The sequence below is a fragment of the Pituophis catenifer genome, unplaced genomic scaffold, assembly GCF_029215685.1.
Source record: "Pituophis catenifer annectens isolate HBS135680 unplaced genomic scaffold, rPitCat1.0.hap2 SCAF_6, whole genome shotgun sequence".
Classification (NCBI taxonomy): Eukaryota; Metazoa; Chordata; class Lepidosauria; order Squamata; family Colubridae; genus Pituophis; species Pituophis catenifer.
The window spans coordinates 96756360-96771600 of record NW_027256886.1 but is presented as its reverse complement, the minus strand read 5'-3'; the positions used below and the strand labels follow the sequence as shown (position 1 = coordinate 96771600).

Here is a 15241-nt window from a genome sequence, read left to right as displayed (position 1 = left end):
CTGAGATACGGAGGATCCCAGATCTGCGCACCTTCCGCCGCGCTCTCAAGACCTTTTTATTCCATCAGGCTGGCCTGGCCTAACTTTCCCTTTTTCCGCTTTTAAAATGTACATTTTAAATCTGTTCTTAATTATTGGGGTGTTTTAAATCTGTCTTGGGCCAAATTGTTTAATTCAGTTTTATTTTGCTTTTAAATTTTGTATTTATGTGTTTTATCTTGTGGCTGTTCACCGCCCTGAGTCTTTCGGGAGTAGGGTGGTATATAAATCAAATAAAACCTAAAACCTAAACCTAAACCCACCTCGGAAGGATGGAAGGCTGAGTCAACCTTGAGCTGGTGAGATTTGATCCGCTGATCTGCTGAACTAGCAGTCAGCTGAAGTAGCTGAAGTACTGCACTCTAATCACTGCACCATCTCGGCACTTGAAAGTATCAGTGTACTGTATTTTTCCCATACCATAAAAAAGCATGCCACCTCAATTGAAGATCATGTCCCTCCAACAGTGGTAATCTTCTATGTCTCAAATTTATCCACGCTTTCACCCAAGGAAATACAGAAGCTTCGTAGTAAAAAGCTCCCAATCCAGCAACCCAAAGCCCCCATTGTTTTTCAATTCTTGCAATATTTTCAATCAAGTAAGAAATATTTTCATGGTACACATGTGATCTGTTATTGGGCTTCACACTTGGGCTTAGAAATGAATCACACTTAACCTTTAATCTCCAACAAAGACACAAGATTTCATGCAGTTCAGTGGAGATGTTCTCTTTGTAGCACTTCAGAACTTCGGCAGGGATGTTATCTTTCCCGGGTGCCTTGCCAAAGGCAAAAGAAAAAAAGCTCTATTTAACTAGGGAATTGTAATAATTGAGATACTATTAATTGTATATTGTGTTGAAAGCAGAAATGGTTAAGTTGTGGTTTGGAGGAATATATGGGGGAAATTATTTGGTTTATTATTATTGGTAAATATAATTGATTTGTAAGAAATTGGATTGCATGGAAATAATTGGAATATTCATGTTCATATTGATTAATATACAAAAAAGGTAGTTATATAACTAATTGATTTATATCAATCAATTACTACTGCAATGCTCTCTCTATATGGGGCTCCCCTTGGGGTGCACCCGGAGGCTGCAGTTGGTCCAGAATGCGGCCGCGCGGGGGATTATGAGAGAAACGGGGCGCTCCCACGTGACACCTCTCCTGCGCGAGCTGCACTGGCTTCCTGTGGTCTTCCGGGTGCACTACAAGGTGTTGGTGACCACCTTTAAAGTGCTCCATGGCTTAGGGCCGGGGTATTTGCGAGACCGCCTTCTGCCGCCAATAGCCTCCCACCGGCCGGTTCGCTCGCACAGAGAGGGCCTCCTCAGGGTGCCGTCGGCCAGACAGTGCCGGCTGGCGACCCCCAGGGGGAGACCCTTCTCTGTGGCGGCACCAGCCCTCTGGAATGACCTACCCCTTGAGATACGCACGATATCAGACCTCCGGACTTTTGAATAAGTGAAAACACACTTATTCCATCTAGCTGGGCTGGCTTAATCCCATCCTCTGTTATAATTGATTCGGTTTTAATTGGGTTGTTTTAAATTATTTGGGCCAAAATTATTTAATTGTTTTTAAATTGTTTTTAAATTTTGTATACTATGTTTTATTTTGGCTGTGCACCGCCCTGAGTCCTGCGGGAGAAGGGTGGTATAAAAATAAAAATAAATAAATAAATAAATAAATAAATAAATAAATAAATAAATAAATATTAAAATGTTGAATTTATATTAAACAACTGTAATATTACATAATTAACCAATGTGAGGATGGATATAAAAATAGATGACAATGGGAAGGGGTACAATATAGAATAGAAGGGAAAAATTGAATTTGATTAAGATTAGAGATGAGGATGAAGGGTAATATTGGTTTTTTACAAAAATAGATGAGGAATAAATATGGCAAAAAGGAAATATAGAAATTGTAAATTTAATTGAAATGACTAAACACTGTTTAAATTTGTGAACCGGCCAAATACTCTGTTCAAAGAAAATACATTGTATGTTTGTATGTATGTTTCTAATTGTTGTTATTTATTCATATTTGTTCTCTTTTATTCTTTAAAGTTTAACAATTCATTCTTTATCTTAATATCTTTATATTTGTTTGGGGTTGGCTTTCTTCCCTTTCATCTTTTTTATTGTACAGCAATCTTTCTCCTCAAACCTACCACCTCTCTCTTTTCTTTCCTTCTTACTTTCTCTTCCTCCCCCTCTTCTTCTCCTCCCTACTTCCTCTTCCTTTCTCCTTCTCCTCCTCTCTTCCTCCCTCTCTTACCCTCACTCCTACTCTAATTTCCCTTCCCTTCCTTCATCCCTCTCTATTGCTGTATCCTTTTATGCATATGGACTACTCAGAGGGCTGAAAAAGTTATTTCTGACTGGTCCTCGCACTTTTGACCAGTCCTCGAACTTACGACTGTCCTCACATTTTACGTTTTTGCCCTATCTTGTCACCATGGTGAAGAGAAGCAGTTGTGAAATGAGTGACATGGTTGTTAAGAATACTACAATGGGCATAAATGATGACCAGTCATAAGTGTGAAGACCGGTCAAAAGTGTAAGGACCTGTCAGAAATGACTTTTTTTCAGCCCTCTGAGTAGTCCCTATACACATAGCCATGGCCACCCGGTCACATGACCAGCTAGCCACGCCCACCCAGTCACATGACCTCCAAGCCATGCCCACAAAATAAGCCACGCCCACAGAACCAGTAGTAAAAAAATTTAGGACCCACCCCTGGTTGGGGGTCACTACAACATGAGGAACTGTATTAAAGGCATTAGGAAGGTTGAGAACCACTGTCCTAGAAGATGGCTCTGCCATTTTATCTGCCGTTGGGGCATAAAGCCCCCTTCTGCCTTCAAAACAGCTGACCATCTTCTCCTGCAACCCTGGATAGGGGCCCTTACGAGATGCTACCAGCTGGGCCAGCTGGATCAAGGTTTTTTTTAGAGAGGTATTACTCCTCTAGCACTTCTCCTCACTCCAGGACTCCTCCTCCAAGTTTTGCCTCGAGGTTGACTCCTGAAGACTTTCCCATAGATGGGTATAGCCACAAGGCAGTGGAGGTTTGAGATCGGAGTTTTTCTTCTCCTACATAAGTTGCCTTCAAGGCTAGCGGACACCATCTAACCAGTTTTTCTCATGCACACTGTTACGTGGGGAAAATGAGGACGCAGCAAGCCAGGCAGTGTGTAACAACAGCTCTTTTTATTAGAGTGAGAATCCAGTAACTGACCTAGGGAAACAGCTCCCCTTATATACCTTGCAGCTGTGGTGGTTAGCCAATCAGCTGATGGCTAGTTTATTCAAACTTCCCGCCAAAACCTCTATACATAACACCCCTCCCTTCCCAGAAGTCACTTGGGGTGTACTTTAACATACGTAGTCACGCAAGTGGCCAGGGCATGCCCGCACTCTAGTTGACCTGCGCAGTTCAGTCGGAGGTGTGGCATCGAGCGGGTTGGAGGGACCTCCCGTTTCTCCTCGCTCCGCCAATGGAACCTCCTGGACTTCGCTGTGGGTGTTGCCTTCTTCGGACGTCCGTTCCTCCTCGAGTGTGCAGCGCTGGACCCTGGATTCTGCAGCTAAGTCTTCGGTTTGCATCGGGCTTGTAGTCAGGGATCGGGTCATCATAGTTACAACTAAGTTTGGCGGCTATGCGTTTTGGCAATTGATCGATGTGTCTGCACCAAATCCTCCCGTCCCCCATATCCACTCTATATGATTTGGGATGTCTGTGATGGTCCCTGCTACCCAGAGGGGCCCCTCTCCGTAATTCCTGGCATAGACATGAGTCCCTCTTGTGAAGACCCGAAGCTTTCTCTCCGTTTCCCTGAGACTATCGGGGGAATAGTTGGGGTGTAGCCTATCCAGGATGCATCGGAGCTTCCTTCCCATTAGTAGTTCCGCCGGGCTACGGCCTGTGGCAGTGCAAGGTGTGGTGTGTTGGGCTGTTAGGAATTTATCCATCCGTGCTTGCCAGTCCCCTGGGCCTAGTCGTGAGAGAGCTTCCTTAGTCGTTCTCACAAATCTCTCAGCCAATCCGTTACTGGCCGGATGAAACGGGGCAGAGAGTACGTGCCTGATCTCCAATTCTGCCAAGTACCCCTCAAATTGTGTGGCCATGAACTGTGGCCCGTTGTCAGAGACCAAGGTGTCTGGTAACCCGTGGGTGGCGAATAGCTTCCTTAGCTCCCTGATCACCGCATCGGTGGTAGTGGCTTTTATGAGCTTAATCTCCAGCCACTTTGAAAAGGTGTCGACTACGACCATGAATATTTGCCCATGAAAGGGGCCTGCGAAATCTATGTGGATCCTAGACCAGGGACCCTGTGGTTGCTCCCACTCCCTTACTGGTGCTGTTGGGGGTTCTGGCCTAGACTCTTGGCAGGGCTGGCACTTCCCCACCCACTCAGTGATATCTTTGTCCATTTGGGGCCACCACACATAGCTCCTAGCTAATCCCTTCATCCTCACGACCCCGGGGTGCCCCTCGTGCAACAGTTTCAAAACATTTTCCCTTAGGCACAACGGAACAATGACCCGATCGCCCCACAATAGACAGCCCCCTTGCATCGTTAACTCATCCCTTTTATTAACAAATTGTTTGAATTCCTGCCCTCAGTCTTTTCCGGCCACCCCCTCGTGACCCAATTTGTGACTTTCTTAAGCATGTGATCTTTGGATGAGGCCCTCGCCACTTCTGCGGAAGTAAGAGGCCCCGAGTCGAAAACGTCAATAAGCAGGATTGGAACTCTGGGTGTTGGGTCTTTTTTTTTTTTTTAATTTGATTTATATGCCGCCCTTCTCCGGAGACTCAGGGCGGCTTACAATGCGTTAAGCAATAGCCTTCATTCTTTTGTATATTTTATACAAAGTCAGCTTATTGCCCCCACAAACTGGGTCCTCATTTCACCTACCTTAGAAAGGATGGAAGGCTGAGTCAAGCTTGAGCCTTGGTCTTCTATCTTGTCCGGCAGTGGGCATTGGCTGAGGGTGTCGGCATTGCCCATGTTCGCCCCTGGTCGGTGTACCAGGCGATAGGAATAGGCTGCTAAAAAGGTGGCCCAGCGTGTCATCCTGGGTGACAAGGCAGCAGGAGTAGGCCAGTCCCCTGCCAGGAGCCCCAAAAGGGCACGGACCATCCTGGCAGGATGGTCCGTGATGAGGTCGAACTCCCTGCCGAACAGGTACTCATGGAATTTTTTGACTCCCGAGACGGCTGCAAGGGCCTCCTTGTCTATCTGGCTGTAGTTGCGTTCGGCACTAGACAGGGTTCGGGAGTAGTACGCAATTGGCGCCACTAGACCGTTTGGTAGTCTATGGCTCAGGACGGCTCCCATGCCAAACGGGGATGCGTCGCAGACTAGCACAAGGGGGAGCGTTGCATTGTATTGGGTGAGAAAACTTTCCACTGATAGGAGTTTCTTAACCACAGCAAAGGCAGCAGCCTCAGCCTTCCCCCAAACCCACGTGGACTTTTTTGCCAACAGTCTGTGCAGGGGTTCCGCTATTGTTGCCTTTTATGCAAGGAATATTGCATAAAAGTTTAGGAGGCCCAGAAACGTCTGTATTTCCACTTTGTCCTTGGGGGTGGGGGCCTCTTGGATTGTCCTGACTTTGCTCTCTGTGGGGTGAATGCCAGTTCCGTCTACCCGATACCCCAGGAATTCCACAGAAGGGACTGCTATCATGTACTTATTGCGTTTGACTCTGAGTCCTGCACTTCTGAATATTTGTAAGACCTGCCGCAGTCTATCCCCCAGTTGTTGCTCATCCTCCGCTGTGATCAGCACATCATCAAAATATGGGATCACCCCGGGCAGCCCCTGCAATAGTTGCTCCATGGTGCTTTGGAAAAATCCGGGAGCTACGCTGACTCCAAATTGGAGTCAAGTACACTTAAAGGCACCTCTGTGCGTAACGATCGTCTGTGCTTCTGCCATGGCACTATCTACCAGTAATTGCTGGTACGCCTGCGCAAGATCAAGTTTTGCGAAGATCCTGCCAGGGCCCAGAGAATGAAGTAAATGGTGTACTTATTGGTACCGAGTATGCGCTCTGCTGGAGGGCCTTATTGATAGAACATTTATAGTCTGCACAGATGCGCACAGACCCGTCCGGCTTCACTGGGGTCACAATTGGGATCTCCCATTTTGCATGGTCTACTGGCACCAACACCCCTTGTTTGATGAGCTTGTCCAGCTCCATGTCTATTTTTGGTTTAAGGACGAAGGGCACCCTCCTAGGTTTTAGGCAAATGGAGGCAATATTGGGGTCAAGATTAAAAGAGATAGGGGTCCCCACATACTTGCCGAGTCGCTCGTCGAACACATCCTGGACTCTTGCATCAGATTGTCTTTCAGGGTGCTTCGCATGTTTCGGACTCCGGTGAATCCCATGCCTAGGGCATGGAACCAGTCCATCCCTAGGAGACTTGGAAGATTTCCGCTGACCATGGTGAGGGGTAGCTTCTTCTGGTGTTCTCCATACTCGACCTGGAACTCGCCGATTCCTTCTACGGGGATGCGGTTCCCCTGGTAATCTCATAGTCCGAGTCGTTGGTAGCGTAGTTGATGTTTCTGCAGACTGGGTATGGCCTTCCTCAGTTTGTTCTGTGACATGATGGTCAGTGGTGATCCTGTGTCGATCTCCATCCGGCATTCGTGCCCCTCAATCTCCACTGTCGTGTAGACTTTCTCCCCAAGGGTAGAGGATGCTTGGCCGACTCGGATGGTGCAGGTCTCGAGGTTTTTGGATTTTCCGCCCTTCCTGTAGTCCTTCGGCTTATTGGTTCTCCGTCGTTGTGCCATCTTTGGTTGGCTGGCGGCGTTCTGCAGCTTGTGGCTTAGTGGTTGTGTTGATCTACAGACTCTTGCGAGGTGACCTTTCCTTCTGCATTGCTGGCAAATGGCGTCTCGGAAATGACAGTTTTGGCACTGGTGGGACCTTCTGCAGCTCGCACAAGCTTCTTGGAAGCTCCTCCGGTCCCGTCGGTACTGCTGAGTTTGGAAAACCTCTTCCTCCGACTCCTCCTCGCTCTCGGTGTATGTGGTCTCTCGATGCAATGGTGCTGGCTGGTGCGTTGCCTTGTTTTGCGCCGTCTTCTGTAGTTTTTCTGCCACTTTGGTTGATGACTCTTGAGCCCTAGCCTTGTCTAGCGCAATGTGAAGCATTAGATTAATCTTTGCAAGCAACCACCTCTGTAAATGAATGTCTCTCACTCCACAGATTAGTTGCTCTAGGAGCATCTCATCTAGCTCTCAGTATTTGCACTGGTTTGCAGCCTTGCGCAGGGCAGCGACGTACTCGCTGATTGATTCCCCCTCCTGCTGCATCTCTTGGCGGAACTCGTACCGCTGGACGTATTTCGAGGGCGTCGGGGCGTAGTGGTCCTTCAGCAGCATCTGGAGTGTTTGCCACGAAATGGTGTGGACCGAGTTCGGTTCCGACAGCACTTCTGCCATGTCAAACACCTCGGGTCCGCAATGGGTCAGGAACATGGCTTTCTTTCTGATATCCGGCAGCCCTTGTAGATTACTGGCCACCAGGAAATTTCCGGGGGTCGGATGGCATATCTCCCCTCCACTGCTGTGAGAGGGCAATGGAATTCGGTTGCCTGTGCCATGGACTAAAACTTTTTCCCCTGTACGATAACATCATGGTGGTCTCCTGACCATGGACTATTCTCACCCCTAACGATTTGATGTATTCAGTGTCTGAACTCCTTGCCCTGCGAGATTCCCCCCTCTTGCAGGTTTGGTCCTTCACTCTATCGAGGGCCTATCTCGATGAGAGATTTTGGAATCCTGAGAGATGGCATGGCGTGAGGAAGGGCTTCTGGGGCTTTTGGGGAAAGTGTTTTAATAAGATTTTAAAGGGTTTGGGGAGGGGGTCTTTTAACAATCTTTTAAGGGGAACTGGGAGGACGACCAAAGGGGATGGGGGGGAAATCCACTAAGGTCAGAGCCGAGCCTGGCACGGGGTAATGGTTTGGAGGGTGCAGGACGAGGGATTGGGGAGGGGATGGAGGGCTATACCAATGAGGGGTGTACCATTAGCACGGTGGATGGGAGGGGCAGATATGGCGGGAGCAGGAGGCCATATCACGTGTCGGGGGTGCGCACTCACTGTTTGAGAGCTATTGCGCGCCCCGGTCTCCAAGCCTCCTCTCGGATACTAGGTGGCTCAGATACTCAGGACCTGGGCCTTCGGCTGATGCTGTGCAATGCCAGGTCCGTGGTAAATAAGGCCCCCCTCATCCACGATTTTATACAGGAGGGGGGAGCGGACCTGGCGGGTATTACGGAGACCTGGTTGGGCCCGGAGGGAGGGGTCCCTCTGGTTGAGATGTGCCCACCAGGCTTCAGAGCATTCCATCAGCCGAGGGCCCAGGGGAGGGGCAGGGGGGTGGCAGTTATTATTAACGAAGGTCTTGGTCCGAGGGAGACCACTGTGCCACAGATTGCCGGATGTGAATCCCTCTTTGTGAGATGGGGTCATGGGGTTCAGATGGGCTTGTTGCTTGCGTACCTGGCTCCCTGCTGCGTGGCAACGGCCCTGCCCGAGCTCCTCGACGTGATAGCCATGGTGGCAGTTGATACACCCAGGCTTATGGTCATGGGTGATTTCAAGTTGCCGTCCATTGGTGAAATGTCTGAGATGGCTCGGGAGTTCATGGCTTCCATGATGGCCATGGACCTGACCCAGCTAGTTCATGGCCCTACCCACAGGGGGGGACACACTCTGGACTTTATTTTTGTCTCTGGCCAGTGGTTGAGTGATCTTATTATAGGGGATATAGACATGGAACCCTTGTCATGGTCAGATCACTCACTCCTTCGCCTGGACCTTCGAACCGCTACACCCCGCCACAGGGAGGTGGAGCCAATAAGATGGGTCCGCCCCAGGCACCTGATGGATTCTGGTAGGTTCCAAATGGAGCTTGGGCCATTTCCTGAGGATCTAGCACATGACTTGGCTGAGGACCTGGTAGCCGCCTGGGATCGGGCGGCTGGTGGGGCCTTGGACCGAGTCGTGCCTTTGCGGCCTCTGACCCAGTGCCGATCCCGTGCGGCTCCTTGGTTTACTGAGGAGCTGAGAGAAATGAAGCGCTGGAAAAGATGCCTGGAGAGTGGTTGGAGGGCCAGTCTCGCTGAATCTGATCGAACACTGGTAAGGTTGCATATTAAGGTCTACCTAGTGGCGATAAAGACGGCAAAGTTTAATTACTTTTCCGCCTCTATTGCATCATCAGGGAATCATCTGGCCGCCCTGTTTAGGGTGACCCGCTCCCTGCTCCATCCGGGAGTGCGGGAGGATCCCCTGGAAGGCAGGGCGGAGGATTTCGGACAATACCTGTATGACAAAATCGCTCAGATCTGGGGGGATTTGGACTCTGACTGGATAGATCAGGGCAGGATGATGAGGAATAGTCTTGAGAATGTTATCTGGGAGGAGTTTGATGCTATGACTCCCGATGATGTGGACAGGATTTTGGGGAGACTTAGTATGGCCACATGTTTACTGGACCCATGTCCCTCCTGGTTGGTACTGGCTTCCCGGGAGGTTACACGAGGTTGTCTCCAGGGTGTTATCAACGCTTCATTGAGTGAGGGTTACTTCCCCGCTGCCTTGAAAGAGGCGGTGGTGAGGCCTCTCCTCAAGAAGCCGTCCCTGGATCCGGCAATATTGGCCAACTATCGTCCTGTCTCCAACTTTTGCTTTATGGCGAAGGTTGTTGAGAGTGTGGTCGTGCGACAGTTTCTACAATTCCTGGAGGAAACATCTTATCTAGATCCGTTCCAGTCGGGTTTCAGGTCTGGGCACAGCACGGAAACGGCATTGGTCGCGTTGGTTGATGATCTCTGGAGGGCTCGGGACAGGGGTTGCTCCTCTATTCTGGTCCTGTTAGATCTCTCAGCGGCTTTTGATACCATCGACCATGGTATCATGCTGCACCGGCTGGAAGAGTTAGGGGTGGGAGGCACCGTATTGTGGTGGTTCTCCTCCTTTCTCTCTGACCGGTCGCAGTTTGTGTTGGCAGGGGGGCAGAGGTCGACCTCGAGGCCTCTCATCTGTGGAGTGCTGCAGGGATCGGTCCTCTCGCCCCTTCTGTTCAACATTTATGTGAAACCGCTGGGCGAGATCATCCGTGGCTTCGGGGTGAGATACCACCAGTACGCTGATGATACCCAGCTGTACATCTCCACCCCAGGCCACCCCAACGATGGGGTGATGAAGTGATGTCTCAGTGCCTGGAGGCTGTGCGGATCTGGAGGAACAGGCTCAAGCTCAACCCTTCCAAGACTGAGTGGCTGTGGCTCCCGGCATCCCGATATAGTCAGTTGACTCCATCGCTGACTATTAGGGGCGAGTCTTTGGCCCCCACAGAAAGGGCTCGCAATCTGGGAGTCCTCCTGGATATGCAGCTGTCCTTGGAGGAACATCTGACGGCTGTAACCAGGGGGACCTTTTATCAGGTTCGCCTGATTCGCCAGTTGCGGCCCTTTCTTGATCGGGATTCCCTGTGCACAGTCACTCACACCCTCGTCACCTCTCACCTTGACTACTGCAACGCTCTCTACATGGGGCTCCCCTTGAAGGGCACCCGGAGGCTCCAACTGGTCCAGAATGCAGCAGCGCGGGTAGTGATGGGAGCAGCATGGCGCTCCCATGTAACACCGCTCCTGCGCGAGCTGCACTGGCTCCCGGTGGTCTTCCGGGTGCGCTTCAAGGTGTTGGTTATCACCTTTAAAGCGCTCCATGGCATAGGGCCTAGCTATCTTCGAGACCGCCTGCTGCTACCGATGACCTCCCATCGACCCGTGTGCTCCCACAGAGAGGGCCTCCTCAGGGTGCCATCAGCCAAACAATGTAGGCTGGTGACCCCCAGGGCGAGAGCCTTCTCTGTGGGGGCACCTACCTTCTGGAATCAGTTGCCCCCAGAGATAAGGAGAATCCAAGACCTCAGTGCCTTCCGCCATGCCCTTAAAACCCACTTTTTCCAGCAAGCTGGGCTGGCTTAGGAAGAAATTTTTAAATTTTTTAAATGTTTTAATTGGTTTGTGATTTTTAAATTTTTGGGCCAAATTTATATATATATTAATTGTTTTTAATATTTGTATTTTATGTTCTTAATTCTGGCTGTGCCCTGAGTCCTCAGGGAGAAGGGCGGTATATAAATTGAAAAATAAATAAATAAATAAATAAATAAATAAATAAATAAATAAATAAGGAGAGCTGGAGGACTTTCCTCCTTGCAGTTACATTATTCACTCACTCAAACAGACACTCCTCTTCCCCAGAAAAAGTGTCTGTTTGAGAGTGAAACTTTTTCCCCAGAAAAAGTGTATATTTGAGTGAGCGACTCAAATAGAGTGACTCACTATTTCATGTGACTGCAGGGAGGAAAGTTCTCCAGCTCTCCTCATGGGGTTAAATCTGCTTGTTAAGGTAGTGTCTGAATATATAGGCAGTTCTGAGTAGGGTGTTTTTTTTGCAAAGTCAGGATATTCAGGTCTAATAAGTTCAATTTATTATTATTGTTGAGATCAATTATATAATCAATTTGTGTCTTTCAATACAAGTTAATTATAAGAAGAGACCTGTCCAAAATAGCAGTGGTGCTAATTCACAACTTTGAGTTCTTAAATGTAAAGATAGAATAACAAACAAATACCTTGCAATACTAGCAAAGAGGTTTTATATCTATCAAATAAAAGAAGTGTTTGCATCTGGATGAAGCAGTATTTATATAATTCTTTTTTTTTTCCAGCATGAAACTGGTTGCGTTTTTAAATTTTCATTTTCAGGCTGTGCTCTCAGCCACCTTGTAACTGGAGACCATAAAGCTGGCAGCTCTAAATAGCCCAAGTGAACAACAAAACAATATTTAGAGTGAAAAATAAAACTACTATTCTGCAGATGTTCCATGTTTTAAAGGTCTCACTAATTTTCAAGTTCTGGGTTGGAAGGTATGACATGTTGTCAGCTCTCCCAGGTAAGCCAAGTAGGAAACACAACTAGATGAGCTAATTCTACTTTATTGTAAGGCTACAATAACCGAATCTTAAGTCTGAAGATACAAACTTCCCACTGCCACTTTTAACCATCTGATCCAATGTCCTATGAGACATTCAGAAAAATCAGGAATCAGAAAGGATTCAATATATTCATGAATGTGTAATTTACTTCTTCAGATAGATATATTTTTCCTTATTGCATGATTGTTAAAGAAAAGTTATTTTTTCAAATCACAAAACGCCAATGGGTCTAGGCTGCCTAGTCCTACACAATCCACAGTGTTTATTTTTATTTTATTTATTTATTTATTTATTTTGTCAAGCATATATAAAATAACAGGTAAAAGTATAAACATAATTTGAATACATGAAAAGAGTAAGTAAAAAGGAATATTAGGACAGAGACGGTAGGCACCCTGGTGCACTTAATGCACACCCCTTACAGACCACTTAGGAATGGGGTGAGGTCAACAGTAGACAGTTTAAGGTTAAAGTTTTGGGGGTTTGGGGAAGAAACCACATGCACAGGTAGTGCATTCCAGGCATTGACCACTCTGTTACTGAAGTCATATTTTCTGCAATCGAGTTTGGAGCGGTTGACCTTGAGTTTATATCTATTATTTGCTCGTGTATTGTGGTTGAAGCTGAAGTAGTCATTGACAGGAAGGACATTGTGACAGATAGTTTTATGTACTATGCTTAGGTCAGACTGAAGTCGGCGTAGTTCTAAATTGTCTAAGCCCAAAATTTGGAGTCTGGTGACATAAGGTATTTTATTGCAGGTAGATAAATGGAGGACTCTTCTCGTAAAATATCTCTGGAATCTCTCAATTGTATTTATGTCCAATATGCAATGTGGGTTCCAGACAGATGAACTGTATTCAAGAATTGGTCTAGCAAATGTTTTGTATGTTCTAGTTAGTAGTACAATATTACCAGAGAAGAAGCTACGCAAGATTAAATTAACAACTCTTGATGCCTTTTTGGCAATGTTGTTACAGTGGGCTCTGGCACTTAGATCTTTAGAAATGAGTTTAGAAATGAGTTTTGCTTCTGTCAAAAGCATATATGATCTCTAAGAATTCAGAGCAAAAAATGAAAGAGAGAATCACTGTTTTGCACTGCCACTACGTGCCTTATCCAAAGGATCAGTCTTTGTGATAAACCATATATGGGCAGCGGCATACCTGCAAAATTGTCTCAGGTTCAACAAATGATTTCTGTATGTATTGAGCAATTGTACACAAAGATATCATCATTTAGTAATATAGCTTTCACTGGTAGGAATGTTTAGGCAAGAAAAAATATTGTCTTGAACCACTGTGAAAATCTGTGATGTATTCCTTGGTTTTGCTTCCATAGACACAGAAAAGCCACAGCAGAATCAGACTGACAATTCCATTCCTGAGGATGGCTCCCTGAGAAAGAAGCAACGTAGGCAGAGAACTCATTTTACCAGCCAGCAACTACAGGAGCTGGAAGCCACTTTTCAAAGGAATCGGTATCCAGACATGAGTACCCGAGAGGAGATTGCTGTCTGGACCAACTTAACGGAAGCCAGAGTTCGGGTACAATTATTTTCTTTTTAATTTACTTGAAAATGACCAGAATGTGAAGGAAAAGGCTGAATAAAAGTCAGATAGCAGAACAAGCATGTGCATGTGACTGTATCTTTGTGCCTTCCTCCCTTTTGAGAAAGTAGGGCAATTAAAGTTTACCTAAAGAATATATTCCTAAAATTTTAATGAAGCATTATATAGCATACTTTTAAAACATTTAAAACATTATCACAATACCTCTTACAGTGAACTCTGTTAGAAGATGTAGCTAGGAAAATCCCTTTCCCCTAAAAGAACCAAAAGAATTTCCTATAAAGTGTGGCTTTTTAAAAATATTTTTTAAAAATAAGTTTAAGTTTAAAAAGTCAAACATAACTACTGTGTTTTCCTGAAAGTAAGACCTGGTTTGTCATATTTTCTTTTGGGCCCCAAAATAAGCACCAGGTCTTATTTTCGGGGGATGTCTTACCCGCTTACCTTAGGACTACTGCAGCCAGGCCTCCCATGCCCTGATACCTCTTGTGCCACTGCCCGACTTCTTCTCTGGCCATTCGCTCGCGGCCAGCCACCATATGGCGCATTGCATTGGTTCCACTGCTTGCAGCAGGACGCTGAGTGGCTCATCACGCCGGTGCCACTGTTTGTGGCAGAAGGCCACATGGCACATTGTGCTGTTGCATGTGCAAGTGCCAGCACCGGTGCGATGCACCATGAGGCATCTGGCAGAAGTTGGGCAGTGGCGCGACAGGTGTTGGGGCGTGGAAGGCCTGGCTGTGGTGGTCCTAAGGTAAGCAGGTGCGGGGTGCATGGGGCAGCTCCACCCCCGCCCTAGCTTGATTTTTACACATGTGCCTCGCCCCACCTCATATAACCAGACAGTAGGATGGGGTTTTAACTAGGATTATTTTTGGTTATAGTTTATATTAGGCACACACATACAAATCAAGCTAGGGCTTATTTTTGGGATAGGTCGTACTTTCGGGGAAACACGTTAACATAAACTAAGAAAAATAGAAAATAAAAAAGTGCATAGAGAAAAAAGGGAGGAAAAAATAAAAAAGATGTATAAGGAAATGACTTCTCCATTCATCAAGACAAATACAATTTCAGTAACTTATACCTTCCCTAAAATTTCAGTCAATAATCTCTTCATCCCATATCTTCTCTTTTCTCTCCCTTTTTTTTTTTTTTTTTTTTTTGTGAGGTAGCAACAATTATTTTAGGGCAGGGGTTCCCAAACTCTTCAGCTCATTGACGCCGCCATGAAGTTTCAGATTGTTCGTCAACCATCAACCATTATATTACAATAAGTTAAAAAATACTATTTTAACTAATACTATTATATGAATAATAAGAAGTAGATCATCAATTTATAATACAAAATAAAAGATTCATACAAATGGAATTGGAAGAACTGCAAAAGTCTACCCAAGGCAAAGAAATCAAAGCCTTCCAGAAGTAATTTGGACTATCGAGGCAAACCAGGGGTCAGGTTTTGATGTCATCTCAAATAAATTGCATTCCCAAACAATTAATCTTTGCTGAAATATTCCATTTATTGAGTACGACAGATCTGGCCCCGACTTCATCGTAGCCGAT

General features: G+C 46.6%; 1 protein-coding gene across 1 annotated transcript in view; it reads left to right on the top strand.

Annotated features, from left to right (window-relative positions):
* LOC139318261 (pituitary homeobox 3-like) overlaps nucleotides 1–15241 on the top strand; it is a 36974-nt gene that overhangs the window by 9732 nt on the left and 12001 nt on the right. Inside the window, exon 2 of the mRNA XM_070945630.1 lies at nucleotides 13446–13651. Within this exon, the coding sequence (XP_070801731.1) occupies nucleotides 13446–13651 (206 nt within the window). The remainder of the gene's footprint in view (nucleotides 1–13445; nucleotides 13652–15241) is intronic.